The sequence below is a fragment of the Oncorhynchus mykiss genome, chromosome 5, assembly GCF_013265735.2.
Source record: "Oncorhynchus mykiss isolate Arlee chromosome 5, USDA_OmykA_1.1, whole genome shotgun sequence".
In the NCBI taxonomy this organism is placed as follows: Eukaryota; Metazoa; Chordata; class Actinopteri; order Salmoniformes; family Salmonidae; genus Oncorhynchus; species Oncorhynchus mykiss.
In genome coordinates, this window is record NC_048569.1 from 90,818,347 (window position 1) to 90,839,728 (window position 21,382).

At 41.1% G+C, this 21,382-nt stretch overlaps 1 protein-coding gene across 5 annotated transcripts in view; it reads right to left on the reverse strand.

Moving 5' to 3' along the window:
- Positions 1 to 440: 440 nt before the first annotated feature.
- LOC110524787 (complement factor H) overlaps positions 441 to 21,382 on the reverse strand; it is an 83,609-nt gene continuing 62,667 nt past the window's right edge. For 2 of the 5 annotated variants that reach the window (XM_036978752.1, XM_036978749.1), the window contains 14 exons: positions 12,540 to 12,737; positions 12,248 to 12,424; positions 11,962 to 12,141; positions 6,135 to 6,332; positions 5,843 to 6,019; positions 5,557 to 5,736; positions 4,737 to 4,928; positions 4,438 to 4,614; positions 4,034 to 4,219; positions 3,407 to 3,580; positions 2,990 to 3,163; positions 2,657 to 2,863; positions 2,339 to 2,378; positions 441 to 1,121 (listed from right to left, as the gene is read on the reverse strand). In XM_036978752.1, the coding sequence (XP_036834647.1) occupies positions 2,359 to 2,378; positions 2,657 to 2,863; positions 2,990 to 3,163; positions 3,407 to 3,580; positions 4,034 to 4,219; positions 4,438 to 4,614; positions 4,737 to 4,928; positions 5,557 to 5,736; positions 5,843 to 6,019; positions 6,135 to 6,332; positions 11,962 to 12,141; positions 12,248 to 12,424; positions 12,540 to 12,737 (2,240 nt within the window). In that variant the 3' untranslated portion in view covers positions 441 to 1,121; positions 2,339 to 2,358. The remainder of the gene's footprint in view (positions 1,122 to 2,338; positions 2,379 to 2,656; positions 2,864 to 2,989; positions 3,164 to 3,406; positions 3,581 to 4,033; positions 4,220 to 4,437; positions 4,615 to 4,736; positions 4,929 to 5,556; positions 5,737 to 5,842; positions 6,020 to 6,134; positions 6,333 to 11,961; positions 12,142 to 12,247; positions 12,425 to 12,539; positions 12,738 to 21,382) is intronic. The other 3 variants (XM_036978750.1, XM_036978751.1, XM_036978753.1) reach the window with 3 other exon arrangements.

The window sequence follows — 21,382 nt, forward strand, 5'->3', positions numbered from 1 at the left end:
GTATCCACCAATTGCTCTGTAAGACACTGACTAGACTATACAAAGTGAGCAAACGTAACTGATGTGTTTACTTTGCTACATTTAGATACTATTGTACATCATCATAGGGAAACAGCACATTACTCTTCTGATACGCAGGGAAAGTGATGACAATTTCTGCTTTCAATTCCATATTCACTTTTTATGTTTTTGACAGGACTTCGGGAATATAAACTCAGCAAAAAAAGAAACGTCCTCTCACTGTCCACTGCGTTTATTTTCAGCAAACTTAACGTGTAAATGTTTGTATGAACATAACAAGATTCAACAACTGAGAAATAAAGTGAACAAGTTCCACAGACATGTGACTAACAAAAATGGAATAATGTGTCTGTGAACAAAGGGGGGGTCAAAATCAAAAGTAACATTCAGTATCTGGTGTGGCCAATGACAAGTGATACTGACCTGAGAAATAGTTTGTCAGCTTTAATGTGCATTTGTTAGGTTAACATCTGTAAATCTTATTCTGTTGTACTGTAGCCTTGTAAAGACTCATGGAGACAACGTGTCGTCTCAATCACAATCATAAAAGTTGTCTACTTATATTACACCTTCAGGTAATGAATCACACAGCTGGGAGATACAGGAGAATATTTACACATTATAGAGCGTGTCCGGTCTAATCCTGAATGCTGATTGGTTAAGACCGCATTCCATCCGGTGCCTATTCCACAAGCTACCACCGGCTAAATCTATGATGTTAAAATGCCTATTTACTCTGTTTCAACTGACTGCGCAATCCACTGTCTCATCAGCCCAGCCAGGAAATGTATAAACTTGATAGAAGGATATTCACACAATCACATCACTTTGTACTAATATAACAAATGTACCATTTTAGTCTAGCTTTAGATAGCTGTACTGTTATTATAGTGAAGCTGAGACTGATATGATTTGAAAGATACTGTTATTTTGTTTCAATGATGATACAATGTCAAATGTTGAAAAGATGGATGGCTCACATTTCTTCTAAATCTAAATTAAACAAGCGACAGACACCACAAAAGCAAATGGGTCTTCTCCTTGCATATAAAGGCGGCTTTGTAAGGATTCTTGAAATTGATGGAGGGAACATCATGACTCTGTAGAAATGAAATCACATGACAAGATAATCAGTCGGTTGAGTAATACTGCTGATCACGACTACTATAGAGGAGAATCTGAGGAGCAATACTGCTGATCACGACTACTATAGAGGAGAATCTGAGGAGTAATACTGCTGATCACGACTACTATAGTGGAGAATCTGAGGAGTAATACTGCTGATCACGACTACTATAGAGGAGAATCTGAGGAGTAATACTGCTGATCACGACTACTATAGAGGAGAATCTGAGGAGTAATACTGCTGATCACGACTACTATAGAGGAGAATCTGAGGAGTAATACTGCTGATCACGACTACTATAGAGGAGAATCTGAGGAGTAATACTGCTGATCACGACTACTATAGAGGAGAATCTGAGGAGTAATACTGCTGATCACGACTACTATAGAGGAGAATCTGAGGAGTAAAACTGCTGATCACGACTACTATAGAGGAGAATCTGAGGAGTAATACTGCTGATCACGACTACTATAGCGGAGAATCTGAGGAGTAATACTGCTGATCACGACTACTATAGAGGAGAATCTGAGGAGTAATACTGCTGATCATTACTATTATAGATCAGAGTCTGTGGAGCAATCTGGCTGATCATTACTATTATAGATCAGAGTCTGTGGAGTAATCTGGCTGATCATTACTATTATAGATCAGAGTCTGTGGAGCAATCTGGCTGATCATTACTATTATAGATCAGAGTCTGTGGAGTAATCTGGCTGATCATTACTATTATAGATTAGAGTCTGTGGAGTAATCTGGCTGATCATTACTATTATAGATCAGAGTCTGTGGAGTAATTCTGCTGACCACTACTATTATAGATCAGAGTCTGTGGAGTAATTTTACTGACAACTACTATTATAGATCAGAGACTGTGGAGTAATTCTGCTGACCACTCCTACTATAGTGGATAATTGACAGTGTTTAACCATGTGACCTTTTATCTTTGTGTCAATGATTAGAGAAATGATTCCTGCTTGATGTGATGTTATACTCCAACATGTTTCTGTTATGCTTCACTGATAAGCCAAAACATGCTGTTCATAACTGTTTATAATGCTGTGTATAATACTGTTCATAGTACTGTTTATAATACTTGACTTCAGACATTTGCTCTGCCTTCACTCCTACTACAGGTTTGTGTGATTAAGAGACATGATAAGACATGCCATTCTCGTGGTTAATTTAACTTACCCATTATGTTCATCATCTACCTATGAATAACGATAGCTACCTAAAAATCAAAGAACAAATTATTTTGGTTATACAGTCAGAAGGTTACACATAGCGGCCTCATTGAATATGATCAAACAGGTGGATTGATTTTCATAAAAAAAGGTTTAGATCAAAATGAGAAAATACTATCCATTTCTATTGTATTAATCTACAGTAGATAGCTCACAGGGCATCCTGAACTTATGCATTCTATATATTAGATGATGTTAAACTCTTAATGTTGAGAGAATGACTATCTTACACTGATGGGTGTTCCTTTACATGACATGAACTTACATATAGGCATGTGTTCTCCATACTGTAACTCTCCATCATCACACTTCATCTCAATTTCTTCTATATTCCATAGTGAATAACGTTTCAATTTATGGTAATATCCCTCTTTGCAATGAAGAGTCTTTTTTTCACCGTGCGCAGTATAATCTTTCTTGGGTAAATTCTGTAGATTGTACTCTGCATCAAAAGTGGAAATCTCACAAGGCCCTGATGGAAATGAAATCCCAGAAATGTTTTCAATCACTTAGTGTACAGTAGATATTCATACATTTATATACACTTGACATGTAGATATAACACCATGTTCAGACCAGTTGAAAATAAAGTACATACGTAAACACTTTGGAGGGCTCGGCCATTTTCCATCCAGACATCTGATGCTGCCTGTGAAACTCAGTGTAAACTGTCTGCTGCATTGGTAGGACACCTCTGTAATTACACCTTCAACATCTCTCTTTTCCTTGGTGAAATCTCCATTAGTAATGGGAGGAGGATCAGGACAGCTTGCTAGATTAAACAGGGAATAGAGAGAAATCATAATACAATACCATGAAAATACAGTACCACGATAATACAGTACCGTGAAAATACAGTACCATGATTCAGTAACATAATCCAGTACCATGATAATACAATACCATGATAATACAAGACCATGATTATAGAATATGATGATAATACAGTACCATGATAATACTGTACAATGATAATACAGTACAGTACCATGATAATACAGTACCATAGACTTACCGTTACACTCAACTGGCATGTGCCATTCTCCATTCTTGCAAGTTGCTGTTCCTCCAGGGCCTTTGTGTGGGTTAATGCATGTATAGTCTATTTGGTTCCCATTTTCGTATCTCTCCAGCACTTGGTCAGGAATCTCCATTCTCCTCCCTGCGCCCTCAGGCTTACCACAGTACTCTGTAGGTGAAGCACAGCATGTTTGAACTATCAAATTACAGTTATGTACCACAGACACAAAAGTGGCAGAGAATGACTGTGTGGTTAGAACCATAGTCAATGGCCAATGTACAGTATATTCAGAGAATGTAACTGGGGCAATTTGTGATATATACTGTAAATATGCACTGAAACTCATCCATTATCATATCAAGGAATACTAGACTATAATGAATTATAGCAAAAAACAACAGCAACTATCTCAAAGTGGACACATTGAGAAAATATAAATCAGAGATGTATATTTCTGTAAAACCAATTGTATGAGAGAATAATGGTGTTATGTGATACAGAATTTTTCATCTCAATTAACATTTAAATATCATTTTTTCCCTGTTTGAATAGGTGCTGTTCATAGTAGAGTAACTCTAAACTGAATTACTGCATGAGTTTCAAACAGTTAGCAATACTTACGTTTGCATGTTGGTGGTGGAGTTGTCCAACTCCCATTTTCACAAGTAAGTTTTTTATGTCCCTCTATTTCAAAGGACTTGCGACATTCATAATTCACTTCAAATCCCTCTCTATATTTATTTTTATACAGGATTTTAACAATTGCATTTTCAACTTTTGGTGGAGGATCACATGGAACGCCTTGCGCTTCAAGAGAAGAAAATATTGCTGAAAGATTAGTGGGTAGAAAACACACACAGTACAGACACAGAACTACTATCTATGTAATTACATAATATCATATGGGCTTCGGGGTCCTTTTCCCCAAACTATTCCAACATATAGTAAACATACATTGAAGGATGACTGGCCACTGTATTCAATTAAAATCAATTACATGAACAAAACTATTAACAACTACTCACGTCTACAAGCTGGTAACGGTGTTTGCCATTCTCCATCCTTACATTTTATAGTCTTAGTTTCAGATGTGTATCCAACTTTGCAATCAATTGTAACAGTTTGTTCATTCTTATAGACTTCACTGTGAGGTACCTTTCTTGTGTTGGGAATGACAGAGATTCTGCCACATTGTGATTGATCTAGAGAGAAAGAGCATTGAGATTGAGTTTCAGACCAATATAGCCAAGTCAGAGGGAAATGCATTCCACTGTTCTTGATCTACTTTGTAAAGAGGTCATTTCTAGAGGATCTGTTTTCTTACCAATACACTCTAATATTCCAGACCATGTTCCCTCAGTACATGTGGCTTCACCCCACCAACCCCCGGTAGAGGGTTTGAACCCTACATTGCAGGAAGAGTATATCTTGCTATTCCTGGGATCAACATTCCTCTCATTTGACTGAACTATGAATCCATTCATCACAGTTGGGTTGATACATGCTCCCTCTATTTCTGGGGGAAACATTGACATGAAATATTATAGAACAAAATGTGACACATCAATGTTTTTAAATCCGGTTCTACAGCTGTAACGCTGAGTTCCTCCCAATTGACCCCGCTGCCAACGGTAGGGAGAACTCACAAGAGGGTCACGTGGATCACCACATGTTATCCCTACAATGATAGAGATGTTTAGTATTAGCATGAATCATACCAGTACAGTAATACACAGTGATTACACTGTCTATACCTCCTTATAGCCTCAATATGGATGCATGCTCCCTTTATTTCTGGGAGAAACAATGGCAGGAAACATTACAGAACGCATTGTGACACATCGTTCAGTTAACAGCGCACATAGAGGACCTGTTCTACAAAGCATTACCATATCATTACATTTTGGCCAAGCTGTCAGTTTGATAAAAGCACTGAACAGAGCAATATCTGGAAAACCAAATGGAAGCAAAGTGAGTGAACGTTCATACCATTAGCAATTCCAAACCAAATCCTCAAATAGGGAATAAAACAACAGGCTAAAATCGGATGCTTGATATTTCCAGTAAACTTTAAACCTTCTGGATCAGTGTCTTGACTCTTATTCTCAGAGTTTTAGATGATTGAAATGTAAATGTCATCCTACCTTTACAGCCAAGTGTCTTGGTCCAGCCATTTGTAGTACAGGTAGCAGTAGGTCTGGTAGTACTGTCCAATAGTTCATAATTCATCTTACACTCATAAGTGAGCAGATCATTGATTTTGTATCTTGTTTTCGGGTCTTTAATCACAGCATTTAGGATATCTGGCTTGTCACATGTAATCTCTGAAAGACAAACAATGTCATTCTGATGCAGTCCAAACTAACATCAGAGCACAAGGTAATTAAATCACAGTGATCTTCAAAGATGGCTTCCTTCAAAAAACTGCACCTTCACAGAGTGGTTCCGGAGTCCAGGAGCCATCACTTGTGCATGTGGCAACACCCCGGGGATTTGTAGTTTTAAATCCGGTTCTACAGTTGTAACGCTGAGTTCCTCTCAATTGACCCCGCTGCCAGTAGTAGGGAGAACTCACAAGAGGGTCACGTGGATCACCACATGTTATCCCTACAATGATAGAGATGTTTAGTGTCAGCATGAATCAAACCTGTACAGTAATACACAGTGATTCACCTGTGTATACCCCAATACACTCTCAATATACTCTCCAGTATGAACATACGTTCACAATCTGTTGTGGAAGGTGACCACTTTCCGTCCTCTTTGCATGTCATTGTATTTTCAGTCCGACGTGAGATAGAGTTCCAGAATCCTGAGGCACAGGTCACCGTTACACGTTCATCAGGCAAGAACAGATTTCTGTCAGCAGGTGTGTAACTTGTTCCTCTTGTTGGTGGCAATGATAAATTACATTTCACTTCTGCATTTTGGAGTCAAAAAATGATAGAAACACATTATGTTAGTAGTGTGCTTCAAGATAAAGAGATGAGTTACCCTGCTGACTTCAAATGTCAATATATAGTTGAGTATGAATTAGGCTGTTTGAGAAGGTTTGAATCCTAAGCAGCTTACCTACACATAGTTTGAAGTACATTACCAACAAAGCTACTGTAATAGGTCAAGGTTGTGTGCTGGAAAAACTTGGTAGAGCATGGGTGGAATAAGCATTGTTGTGCTCATATTAATTTCCTTTCTTTTTCGACTTCAGACCAATGCCTATTCTCACTTAAAACATATTGTTTTGTTTTTAATAAAAAAAAGAAAGGTCTGAGAATTATCTATCAAAAGGCAAGTATTTAATTACGTTGCGAAATGAATAAATTAACATACAAGGCATAAATCTTAAGTTAGAAGGCAATATTGACATTACAAGGTATTATTCTCGGCATGATCAGAGAGACCATGGCTTGTGCCATGACCACTAGATCATGAGAAAGAAAGAGCGAGGGTGTATCTCACCAGCACAGGTCAGGAGCAAAAAAAAAGGGACAATGAATCTAGCACCCTTCATAACATCTGAATTATTTGAGTTGTTGACCAATAGTATTAATGTGAAATTAACCCTGAAATATCAGACCTAGATGATGTAATGACAACAGAACCTCTGCTTCTCAGAGGTGAGCCAGATAGGGGCATGAGATATCAACACAGAGAATGCTGAATTCCTGAGAAGACAGTAAAGCCTTTTGCATAGTGTTGATAAGAGGCTTCGGGGGCTGGGTTGCCCTACACCTCTCAGTACCCATCATCCCTTCAGACAGTGTGATCCTTTTTAATATCCCTGAACCAACAAGCAATTGACAATGTGCTCTGTTTACCAGACTATGCGAGCCTTTGCCAAAGGCCTCCACCGTGGCCCAACAATCAAACAGGTAAAGCGTCAATACAGAACTAAGATTGAATCCTACTACACCGGCTCTGACGCTCGTCGGATATAGCAGGGCTTGCAAACTATCACAGATTAGAAAGAGAAACCCAGTCGTGAGCTGCCCAGTGACATAAGCCTACCAGACGAGTTAAATGCCTTCTGTGTTCAATATGAGGCAAGCAATACTTAACAATGCATGAGAGCACCAGCTGTTCTGGACGACTGTGTGATCCCGCTCTCTCCGTTGCCGATGTGAGTAAGACCTTTAAACAGTTTAACATTCAGACGGATTACCAGGATGCGTACTCAGAGCAACAGCTGACCAGATCGCAAGTGTCTTCACTGACATTTTCAAGCTCTCCCTGAACTGTTCGTCGGGAGCTTCGTGAAATGTGTTTCCTTGGCCGAGCAGCCGCACACAAGCCTAAGATCACCATGTACAATGCCAAGCGTCGGCTGGAGTGGTGTAAAGCTCACCGTTTTCTTACCAATACACTCTAATATTCCAGACCATTTTCCCTCAGTACATGTGGCGTCACCCCACCAACCCCCGGTAGAGATTCTGAACCCTACACTGCAGGAAGAGTATATCTTGCTATTTCTGCGATCAACATTCCTCTCATTTGACTGAACTAGGAATCCATTCATCACAGTTGGGTTGATACATGCTCCCTTTATTTCTGGGGGAAACAATGACATGAAACATTATAGAACACAATGTGACACATTAATGGTTTTAAATCCGGTTCTACAGCTGTAACGCTGAGTTCCTCCCAATTGACCCCGCTGCCAGCGGTAGGGAGAACTCACAAGAGGGTCATGTGGATCACCACATGTTATCCCTACAATGACAGAGATGTTAAGTGTTAGCATGAATCATAACTGTACAGCAGGGGTGGAAGTAAAGAATTACAACTACTCATTGTTCCTATAATTGAGTAGCTTTTCTGTGCACTAGTAATTTTTTGAGTATTTTCCAAAGGCTGTACTTTTACTTTTACATTTTCAAAACCATCCGTTACAGAGTACAATCCAGAAAAAGGATACACATAATCATGGCAAGCACATGAAGTTTGCGCCTTTTGTAGCAGCTAAAATTGTTCACTTGTTTGTCAGTGACAAGTAACATGACCAGATGGACCAATACAATTCCATTTCACGCATTGCGCAAAAAAGGCCCAATCACAAATTATGATCGGTAGCAGGATTGTATAACAGTAAAAAAAGGTAGCTTCATGCCATGAAAAAAAAGGTTTCCTAATCAACTTGAAAAATAAATGGAGCCTAACGAGAATGAGCAGGTTCAGGAGACAGTACAGACACACAGAGACAGAGCCAGTGACCGGGTCTTCTGAAGACCACGAGGAAGGAAATCCCTGGCTGCATCTCAAAGAACACTTCAGCTTCAAGCAGAGAAGAGGAGACAGTGTAACTATGGAATGTAAGCTCTGCTTACCAAAGTTGGTGGAAGGTGGCTGACTACAAAAACTCTGCGTCAAACTTGAGGAAACATGTAATGGTACGAAAAGTAAAGTTATAAATATATTTTATCGCCACAAATGGCGTTTGCTGTGTAGGCTATGTAATGTAGCTAACAAAGTGTTGCTACTAGCCAGTTGCATTCAATCTGTAGCATAAAGCTGACGTTAGCTAGCTCATCCTGTTGCTAGCTAGTTAGAAGTTAACCCTGACCAACGTCTTTATACACAGCAGAAGGAACTGTAAGCTGTAGTGCGGGTTACTACCGCATTGACGTTACGGTGGCTAGTAGTTAGTCATCCCCATAATGTAAGTTGTTGGGGATAGCTAAAAGTGAAATGAATGAACTTGTGACGATAAAATAAATAATTTTGAGACCTGGGATATTTAGGCACGTGCATTATCTTTGTTTTGCTTGCTTATTATGTCACCAAGCCATATCTTGTTGGATCCTGAGTTTCGAATAATAGCCCCAAATCATGTTTGGTAATACTCTAGTTCTTATAACTGGGGAAAATAACGATATTCCCCAACATCCTTTGGACTGAGTGACATTATTCAAAACATGCTGTAATTTATAAATGGTTCATTTGATATGAATAAAAACACCTAATAGTTGACAGTCTGCACTTTAACCCCATTGTCATTGAATCTTTTAAAAGCCAATGTGCTGGACTACAGAGCCAAAACAAAAATGTTGTCATTGCCCAAATTCTTAGATAACACTTTATGTGCTGGTTTAAGTTCATTTGTATTAAACCAAACTGGTCAGGCTATATACATTTTGCCCATATTGATGCAGTAATTTTGTCCACAGAGGAAACATCCATTTAAAGATGACAAACTACAATATGCTTACCTCTGCAACCACAAACAAACAAACCAAGGAACCACAACAGACAGTGGATCAAGCTTCATCAAGGCATTCAATGTTTTTGGTGAGCAGGTCCAAGCAGTCGAGTCAGCAGACCGGCACTCAGATGCTGAAGAGCCAGCAGAGCAGGTTGAATACCAAAAATGACAGTGGCCTAGAATATCAACTCCCTCGGCATCAACGGTGTGCATGTCACCTGCTGAACCTCATTGCAACAACAGATTCTGCATTGGCAGAAACAAATAGTGATAGCTACAAAAAGTTGTCCAGGTGGTCTTTTGCCAAATGCCAAGCCATGTGGAATGAAACGGAGCGGTCAAATTTAGCTGCTGCAGTTGTAGAGACTGAGTGCAAACTGCAGTTGATCCGTCCAAATCAAACACGTTGGAACTCATCTTACCTGGCTGTGGAGAGGATCACAGGTATCATACAAGAGAAGGGGGAGGATGCCATAAGAAATGTGTGAATTAAAAGTGAAAATGTGAGTAGCAATTCTTTGAATGTAATGTTTTCCTATTACAGTAATATTTATTGTCCATTAAATGTTAGAATTCTAAGAGGTATTACGTTTACCTTACCTTATTTTTCAGGCTGAGCCCGGCAAAAATGTCTATCTTGAATGAGTACTGCAAAGTGATGAAGCCTCAGCTTGGTCTCAGCTTTGAACATTCTACAGTCTGAGACCAACAGGCATATGGGGTGGCTGCTGCCAGTGATCTTCTTACTAAATACAAAACTTTAAAGGCTGGAAGCATCTTGCCAAATGTGCCTTCCACTTATCAGAGCCATTCAGAACGGTCTCCAAAAGCGCTTTGGAGAAATGATGGAGGAGCCACAGCTTATTGCTGCTGTACGTCTTGGACTGACAAAGCCAATGTCATCACCGCCTGTATGATTTATTTACTCCAAAAGGTTTGAACCTCATTGTCCATATGATATCTTTTGGTCTTTAATTGTTTTTTGTTATGTTTTCTTTTATTTAAGTTTCATTACAGGTGCTGAACAATAACCTGAGCATATAACTATGTTTGGGTACAGCCAGACATGTACTCACCTCAACATTAGAGCATTTGTTACATCTGAATAGATTTTTTTCAAATACATCTCAGTATCTGAGAATAACAAGTGTGGAAGTCTGTGTTAGACCTATTGCAATGCCAATAATATGATTGTGTTGCCATCCACATACAACAGAGTTTGCTGAAACACTGAATATGTGAATGTTGTGTTTCTAATGTACAGGTTTGGCGTACCTGAAGAATCATCTTGACACAATCACACAGGATGAGACTGAGCCACTAAGGCAGCATTCATCTGATGAAGAGGATTTCTTCTCATCATTGACAACCAAACGGTCAGAAGGTACAGGGGAGCTGGTACAGGGGAGCTGGATGGGTATCTTGCTAGTCCATCGGACAAAATTGATTTACTTCATTTGTTTCCGTACATAAAGAAGTTGTCCCTCAAACTCAACACATGCCTGCCTGCATCTGCCGCCTGTGAGCGTCTTTTTACTACTCTTCACTGCAAAGCGAGCCAGGATAGACTCGATTAACTTAGAAAATCAGCTCCTACTGACACTGAAAGGCAAATTCAGAGAGAAGTGAAGTGAGTTAAGTGTTCAATAGGTAGATCCACAACATTTGTATATGTGAAGATTTAATATTAAAATCAGCTGTGCTGGATCTTATCTTGTTGGTTATTTTCTGGTGTTTTATGGAACATTTAGCCTGTCAAGCATCACATGTAAACAATATTACGTATATAGATAAATTATTTGTTTGTGAAGCTTGCATTCAATTGCTTCTCCCTTTTCACATGAACTTCCATTCTTGTAAAAGGAGAAGAAAAGAACCATCATAATTGAAATAGCAAATTATTTTAGAAGTAACTTGTAACTTTTACTCTGAGTACTTTTTAAATGTGCTACTTTTACTTGTAGTATTTTACACCAGTACTTTTACTTCTACTTGATTACAATTTCATTAAAGTAACAGTACTTCTACTTGAGTAGGAATTTACAGTACTCTTTCCACGCCTGCTGTACATTAATACACAGTGACAAAGCATTACCATATCATTAGATTTTGGCCAAGCTGTCAGTTTGATAAAAGCACTGAACAGAGCAATATCTGGAAAACCAAATGGAAGCAAAGTGAGTGAACGTTCATACCATTAGCAATTCCAAACCAAATCCTCAAATAGGGAATAAAACAACAGGCTAAAATCGGATGCTTGATATTTCCAGTAAACTTTAAACCTTCTGGATCAGTGTCTTGACTCTTATTCTCAGAGTTTTAGATGATTGAAATGTAAATGTCATCCTACCTTTACAGCCAAGTGTCTTGGTCCAGCCATTTGTAGTACAGGTAGCAGTAGGTCTGGTAGTACTGTCCAATAGTTCATAATTCATCTTACACTCATAAGTGAGCAGATCATTGATTTTGTATCTTGTTTTCGGGTCTTTAATCACAGCATTTAGGATATCTGGCTTGTCACATGTAATCTCTGAAAGACAAACAATGTAATTCTGATGCAGTCCAAACTAACATCGGAGCACAAGGTAATCAAACCACAGTGATATTCAAAGATGGCTTCCTTCAAAAAACTGCACCTTCACAGAGTGGTTTTGGAGTCCAGGAGCCATCACTTGTGCATGTGGCAACACCCCGGGCATTTGTGGTTTTAAATCCGGTTCTACAGTTGTAACGCTGAGTTCCTCTAAATTGACCCCGCTGCCAGTAGTAGGGAGAACTCACAAGAGGGTCACGTGGATCACCACATGTTATCCCTACAATGATAGAGATGTTTAGTGTCAGCATGAATCAAACCTGTACAGTAATACACAGTGATTCACCTGTGTATACCCCAATACACTCTCAATATACTCTCCAGTATGAACATACATTCACAATCTGTTGTGGAAGATGACCACTTTCCGTCCTCTTTGCATGTCATTGTATTTTCAGTCTGACGTGAGAAAGAGTTCCAGAATCCTGAGGCACAGGTCACCGTTACACTTTCATCAGGCAAGAACAGATTTCTGTCAGCAGGTGTGTAACTTGTTCCTCTTGTTGGTGGCAATGATAAATTACATTTCACTTCTGCATTTTGGAGACAAAAAATGATAGAAACACATTATGTTAGTAGTGTGCTTCAAGATAAAGAGATGAGTTACCCTGCTGACTTCAAATGTCAATATATAGTTGAGTATGAATTAGGCTGTTTGAGAAGGTTTGAATCCTAAGCAGCTTACCTACACATAGTTTGAAGTACATTACCAACAAAGCTACTGTAATAGGTCAAGGTTGTGTGCTGGAAAAACTTGATAGAGCATGGGTGGAATAAGCATTGTTGTGCTCATATTAATTTCCTTTCTTTTTCGACTTCAGACCAATGCCTATTCTCACTTAAAACATATTGTTTTGTTTTTAATAAAAAAAAGAAAGGTCTGAGAATTATCTATCAAAAGGCAAGTATTTAATTACGTTGCGAAATGAATTAACATAAGGCATAAATCTTAAGTTAGAAGGCAATATTGACATTACAAGGTATTATTCTAGGCATGATCAGAGAAACCATGGCTTGTGCCATGACCACTAGATCATGAGAAAGAAAGAGCGAGAGGTGTATCTCACCAGCACAGGTCAGGAGCAAAAAAAAAGGGACAATGAATCTAGCACCCTTCATAACATCTGAATTATTTGAGTTGTTGACCAATAGTATTAATGTGAAATTAACCCTGAAATATCAGACCTAGATGATGTAATGACAACAGAACCTCTGCTTCTCAGAGGTGAGCCAGATAGGGGCATGAGATATCAACACAGAGAATGCTGAATTCCTGAGAAGACAGTAAAGCCTTTTGCATAGTGTTGATAAGAGGCTTCGGGGGCTGGGTTGCCCTACACCTCTCAGTACCCATCATCCCTTCAGACAGTGTGATCCTTTTTAATATCCCTGAACCAACAAGCAATTGACAATGTGCTCTGTTTACCAGACTATGCGAGCCTTTGCCAAAGGCCTCCACCGTGGCCCAACAATCATACAGGCAAAGCATCAATACAGGACTAAGATTGAATCTCACTACACCGGCTCTGACGCTCGTTGGATATAGCAGGGGCTTGCAAACTATCTCGGATTAGAGAGAGAAACCCAGCCGTGAGCTGCCAGGAGACTTAATGCAACCGCTGTGTCAGAATTTTTTAAAACTTTACGGAAAAAGCATAATCTGAGAACGACGCTCAGAGCCCAATCTAGCCAGAGAAATATCTGTCATTTTGGAGTCAACAGAAGTCAGAAATAACACCATAAATATTCACTTACCTTTGATGATCATCAGAAGGCACTCCCAGGAATCCCAGTTCGATGACAAATGACTGATTTGTTCCATAAAGTCCATAATTTATGTCCAAATAGCCACTTGTTGTTAGCGTGTTCAGCCCAGTAATCCATCTTCATGAGGCGCAGGCACTTCGTCCAGACAAAAACTTGAAAAGTTCCGTTACAGTCCTTTAGAAACATGTAAAACGATGTATGGAATCAATCTTTAGGATGTTTTTAACATAAAACATCAATAAGGTTCCAACCGGAGAATTCCTAGGTCTGAAGAAAAGCACTGGAACGAGAGGTAACTCTGTCGGGAGCGCGCGTCACGAGCCTGAGACACTCTGCCAGACCACTGACTCAAACAGGTCTCATGAGCCCCTTTTTTGTATAGGAATCCTCATTCAAGTTTCTAAAGACGGCTGTATTCTAGTGAAAGCCGTAGGAAGAGCAACTTTATCCATATCCCACTGTGTATTCGGTAGGCAAAGCTTTGAAAAGCTGATGTGCCACTTCCTGGTTGGATTTCTCTCAGGTTTTTGCCTGCCATATGAGTTCTGCATTACATGGGCTTGCTCCTACCTATCTCTCTGATTTGGTCCTGCCGTACATACCTACACGTACGCTACGGTCACAAGACGCAGGCCTCCTAATTGTCCCTAGAATTTCTAAGCAAACAGCTGGAGGCAGGGCTTTCTCCTATAGAGCTCCATTTTTATGGAATGGTCTGCCTACCCATGTGAGAGACGCAAACTCGGTCTCAACCTTGAAGTCTTTACTGAAGACTCATCTCTTCAGTGGGTCATATGATTGAGTGTAGTCTGGCCCAGGAGTGTGAAGGTGAACGGAAAGGCTCTGGAGCAACGAACCGCCCTTGCTGTCTCTGCCTGGCCGGTTCCCCTCTTTCCACTGGGATTCTCTGCCTCTAACCCTATTACAGGGGCTGAGTCACTGGCTTACTGGTGCTCTTTCATGCCGTCCCTAGGAGGGGTGCGTCACTTGAGTGGGTTGAGTCATTGATGTGATCTTCCTGTCTGGGTTGGTGCCCCCGCTTGGGTTGTGCCGCGGTGGAGAACTTTGTGGGCTATACTCGGCCTTGTCTCAGGATGGTAAGTTGGTGGTTGAAGATATCCCTCTAGTGGTGTGGGGGCTGTGCTTTGGCAAAGTGGGTGGGATTATATCCTTCCTGTTTGGCCCTGTCCGGGGGTATCATTGGATAGGGCCACAGTGTCTCCTGACCCCTTCTGTCTCAGCCTCCAGTATTTATGCTGCAGTAGTTTATGTGTCGGGGGGCTTGTTATACCTGGAGTACTTCTCCTTATCCGGTGTCCTGTGTGAATTTAAGTATGCTCTCTCTAATTCTCTCTTCTCTCTTTCCTTCTCTATCTCGGAGGACCTGAGCCCTAGGACCATGCCTCAGGACTACCTGGCATGATGACTCCTTGCTGTCCCCAGTCCACCTGGCCGTGCTGCTACTCCAGTTTCAACTGTTCTGCCTGTGATTATTATTATTTGACCATGCTGGTCATTTATGAACATTTGAACATCTTGGCCATGTTCTGTTATAATCTCCACCCGGCACAGCCAGAAGAAGACTGGCCACCCCTCATAGCATGGTACCTCTCTAGGTTTCTTCCTAGGTTTTGACCTTTCTAGGGAGTTTTTCCTAGCCACTGTGCTTCTACACCTGCATTGCTTGCTGTTTCGGGTTTTAGGCTGGGTTTCTGTACAGCACTTTGAGATTTCAGCTGATGTACGAAGGGCTATATAAATAAAATTGATTTGATTCTGTTATACTCACAGACATCATTCAAACAGTTTTAGAAACTTCAGAGTGTTTTCTATCCAATACTAATAATAATATGCATATATTAGCATCTGGGCCAGAGTAGGAGGCAGTTCACTCTGGGCACGCTATTCATCCAAAAGTGCAAATGTTGCCCCCTATCCCAAAAGAGAGAAACCCAACCGTGAGCTGCCCAGTGACTTAAGCCTACCAGAGGAGTTAAATGACTTGTGTGTTCAATTTGAGGCAAGCAACACTGAATAATGCATGAGCGCACCAGCTGTTCTGGATGAGTGTGTGATCGCGCTCCCTCCTTTGCCGACGTGACTTAAGACCTTTAAACAGGTTAACATTCAGACGGATTACCAGGACGCGTACTCAGAGCAAGAGCTGACCAGCTGGCAAGTGTCTTCATTGACATTTTCAAGCTCTCCCTGACCCAGTTTGTATTACACTATATATACAAAAGTATGTGGACACCGCTTCAAATTGGTAGATTTGGCTATTTCAGCAACACCTGTTGATAGGTGTATAAAATCGACCACATAGCCATGCAATCTCCATAGACAAAAATAGGCCTTACTGAAAAGCTCAGTGACTTTTAACATGGCACCATCATAGGATACCACCTTTCCAACTAGTCAGTTTGTCAAATTTCTGCCCTGCTAGAGCTGCCCCGGTCAATTGTAAGTGCTCTTATTGAGAAGTGGAAATGTCTAGGAGCAACAACGGGTCATCTACAAAGTGGTAGGCCACACAAGCTCTCAGAGCGGGACTGCTGAGTGCTGAAGCGCTAGGTTGCAACACTCAGTACCGTGTTACAAACTGCCTCTGGATGCAACATCTGCACAATAACTGTTCGTCGGGAGTTTCATGAAATGTGTTTCCTTTGCCGAGCAGCCGCACACAAGCCTAAGATTACCATGTACCGCCATTGAACTCTGGAGCAGTGGAAATGCGTTCTCTGGAGTCATGAATCACGTTTCTCCATCTGGTAGTCTGATGGACGCATCTAGGTTTGGCGGATGCCAGGATAACTCTACATGCCCCAATCATAGTGGCAACTTTAAAGTTTGGTGGATAATGATTACATTCTAGACGTTTCTGTGCTTCCATCTTTGTGGCAACAGTTTGGGGAAGGCCCTTTCCTGTTTCAGCATGACAGCAATTCAATGGCTCAGACACGAGACGTATGTGGCTGGGTCTACAGAAAATCACGGACTACAAAAAGAAAACCAGCCACTTCACAGACACCCACGTCTTGCTTCCAGACAAACTAAACACCGTCTTTCTCCGCTTTGAGGTGTCGTGTCTTTGGTTATGCCGGATTAAGTGATATGACATGCTATTCTATAAAATCCTTTCTCTGTAATTAGTATTACCTGATTGAGCTAATCATGTAAATGTAATTAACTAGAAAGTCGGGGCACCACAAAATAATATTTATAGAGCCAATATCTTCCGAATAAACTCTTAAAGACCTAGTAATATTTTACATCAATAGCAGTCAATATTAATCGTCACCTTATTTCAGTCTCATCTGAAAGTTGTAAATTCTTGGTTATCTTCACAAACCCTGGCTAACAAGTTGAATCAGCAATACAAAATTGGGTTTAATTATGTATTTACTAAATACCTAACTAATCACACAGAATTACACATACACCGAATGAATCATACCTTGATTATAAATTATGCCACAAAGGAAAACGTCCCTAGTGGACGGAACAGATATGACAGCTGGTTGCCCAAAGGAAAGGGGGCTGGGTTTGAGTGAAAGAGAGGGAAGACTGAAGAACAAAGGGAGAAGTGATGTCTCTATCAGGCCGTAGGCAGCTACTCTATCGTGAATACAGAATCTTATGCATTTTAAATTACCGCCCATTTGGAAAAGGAAAATGCAGTAAATATTTACTCTGATCTGCGCTTCGGTAGGTTGGTGGTGGATGGAAGGCCGTGTTTCCCAACAGAGTCCTTTGTCCTTTGAAGAATGTCTCTGGTAGTAAATTGGATACGTTGTAGTAATGTTGTTGTGTGGTAGACGGGATACTCTGTCTGTTCTTTCCTAGCCCACGTTTGCAGCTGCTGTTGCGAAATCAACGGCTAGGAGGTGTCACTTCTGTCGTGAATAAGAGTTCAAAGTTCATACCATTCGCAATCAAAGCTCACGCTGAGGTTGGCTTCGTTCTGTAGTTATTATCTGAACCCTTCTGACATTGGATCGTCATCCTAATGTACCTGGAACAGGAGGTTACATTTTTGTGGAGGGAGAAGGGTGTGTTTCACAGTCTACAGCCCATGTCTCTTCACAGGGGCGGGCCACTTATTGAGCAGAGCCCTAACTTTATGAAAACCCAAATCTCTCATTTGGAAGCTAAAATTACATTTCATCTCTTCACCAATAATTGTATATTTAAACATTTGAGTTGCACAACAATTCCATGTGAATCTGATAACTATAATGTGTAGACTTTCCACTGTAGAGTTTGTCTTCCTATCATTGATGAGAATGTCTCAGATGACATCTGAACTGACATCATATTCATTAAGTACCAACGCATATGTTCAACTGGTCGGATTACCAAAATATGGTTCCTTTCCCCCCACCTTCTGATGTTCCCAGAATCTCTATGTTAACCAAGGGATTTTCAATAGTCCCATCAGTAGGGTAGAGAGGAAAAAGGGGGGAGAGGTATTTATGACTGTCATAAACCTACCTCCAGGCCAGCGTCATGACAGAGGATAACACAGTGCCACCAATGCTGCCTACTCCCAAGGACATTTAAACGTGTTATCCCTCGCAAGGCTGCCAGCCCAGACGGCATCCCTAGCCGCGTCCTCAGATCATGCGCTGACCAGCTGGCTGATGTATTTACGGACATATTCAATCTCTCCCTATCCCAGTCTGCTGTCCCAACATGCTTCAAGATGGCCACTATTGATCCTGTACCCAAGAAGGCAAAGGTAACTGAACTAAATGACTATCCCCCGTAGCACTTACTTCTGTCATCATGAAGTGCTTTGAGAGACTAGTCAAGGATCATATCACATCCACCTTACCTGTCACCTTACCACCCCAATAGGTCCACAGAAGATGCAATCACCATCACACTGCCCTATCCCATCTGAACAAGAGGAATACCTATGTAAGAATGCTGTTCATTGACTACAGCTCAGCATTCAACACCATAGTACCCTCCAAGCTCATCATTAGGCTCAAGGCCCTGGGTCTCAACCCTCCCTGTGCGATTGGGTCCTGGACTTCCTGATGGTTCGCCCCCAGGTTGTAAGGGTAGGCAATAACACATCTGCCACACTGACCCTCAACACGGGGCCCCCTCAGGGGTGCGTGCTTAGTCCCCTCATGTACTGCCTATTCACCCAAGACTGTGGCCACACACAACTCCAACACCATCATTAAGTATGCCGACGACACATGGTGGTAGGCCTGATCACCGACGATGATGAGACAGCCTGTTGGAAGGAGGTCAGAGACCTGGCAGTGTGGTGCCAGGACAACAACCTCTACCTCAATGTGAGCAAGACAAACACGCTTATTGTGAACTACAGGAAAAGGAGTGCTGAGCACGTCCCATTCACATCCATGGGACTGGAGTGGAGGTCGAGCGCTTCAAGTTCCTTGGCGTCCACACCTCTAAGGACCTATCATGGTCCAAACATACAAAAAAAGTTGTGAGTAGGGCTCTGGAGGCTGAAAAGATTTGGCATGGGGCATCAGATCCTTAAAAACGTTAAACAGCAGCTCCATCGAGAGCATCCTGACCGGTTTCATCACCACTTGGTATGGCAACTACTAGGCATCCGCACGCAAGTTGCTACAGAGGGTAGTACGTATGGCCTACTACATCACTGGGGCTTAGCTCCCTGACATCCAGGACCTCTATACCAGGCGGTGTCAGAGGAAGGCCCTAAAAATTGTCAATGACTCCTGCCAACCAAGTCAAAGACTGTTCTCTCTGCTACCGCACGGCAAGCGGTACCGGAGCGACAAGTCTAGGACCAAAAGGCTCCTTTAACAGCTTCTACCCCCAAGCCATAAGACCACTGAACAGTTAATGAAATGGCTACTAAGACTATTTGTATTGAGCCCTTATTTTATTATTATTTAAACGTATTTTTTTGCACTGACTCTCTTGCACAGGCTCAATGTAAACTCACTGGAATATAACCACACACTCACACATACTACAATGACACTCCAACACACACGGACACAGACATATGCATATTTTCATCACGCACACATTCCTTCCCACTGTTCACGTACGCTGCTGCTACTCTGTTTATTATCATCGTCACTTTACCCCTACCGACAGTACATGTAAATATTATCTTACCTCAACTACCCCGTACCCCTACACATTGACTCAGTACTGGTACCCCTGGTTTATAGCCTCTTTGTTTTTTTATCTACTTATTTTTCCTTAAATGTATTTAGCACATAACTCTGCATTGTTGGTTAAGGGCTCGTAAGTAAGCATTTCACGGTAAGGTATTTGCCGCATGTGACAAATTAAAGTTGGATTTGATTTAGTTGTGCAGCATTTGATAAAAGTAGCATAGCAAACACATCAGTTACGTTTGCTCACTTTGTATAGTCTAGTCAGTCTTACAGAGCAATTGGTGGATACTAACCCAATGTGGGCACTACAAGCATGTGAGAAAGTGATTGAAAACACATCCTTACCAGTCTGAGCTGATGAAGCATCCACATTCATCCATACCACCAGACACAGCAGAGTCAGAGATGATTTCATGTTGATCAAATGGTAGATGCAGTAAAAATGGAAGGAGTAGAACATAAATAAACAGTGTCTATCCCAAAGTTAATGTTTGTCTACAGAGTTCCAGCCCCCAGGGAGCACTGAAGAGTGGGGGACTGATCCAAAATCCTGTAATACTCAAAAATATTGATTTAAATCTATTGCGGTAGAATCACCGAAAATATCACACAGTTTTTGTGAAAAGGCTCAATAGAAAAAGGCTCTGGGTGGGGGAAGTGCCCTCCCACACATGGACATGCAGTAATTGGACTGCTGTGTCATCACCCCTTGCAACGGGCTAATGAAGAGAATGCAGAATTGATTATTTCCAAGGAATTTGTCAATTGTGTTGCTTTAGCCTTTGCTTTGTATTATAAAAGGTTTCATTTTTGGTTGAATAGAACCTAATTTCTTTTGCCACGTGTGTGTATATATATGCGCCGCATGAAAAATATAACGCTATAAATCCCTAGAAAGATAAAGATATTTCTCAACAGCAGAAGGACCTCAGTGTCTGCCAGGATAGCTAACTACTGCAGTATTGCAGCACAGCTGAAGAGAAAACAACCTACTATTACAGGCCCAGGCCACTAGAGGGCCTGGTCACGCCTTAAAGGGAAATGTCACCCTGACTCTGCTACAGGATATTGTCAGAACCATATGGTCTGAAAGATACTCTTTGGTCTTCAGGCTACATCCAACCACCTGTAACCCCAAGCTCGTTCTATATGACCACCTGTAACTCCAAGCTCGTTCGATATGACCACCTGTAACCCCAAGCTCGTTCGATATGACCACCTGTAACCCCAAGCTCGTTCTATATGACCACCTGTAACCCCAAGCTCGTTCGATA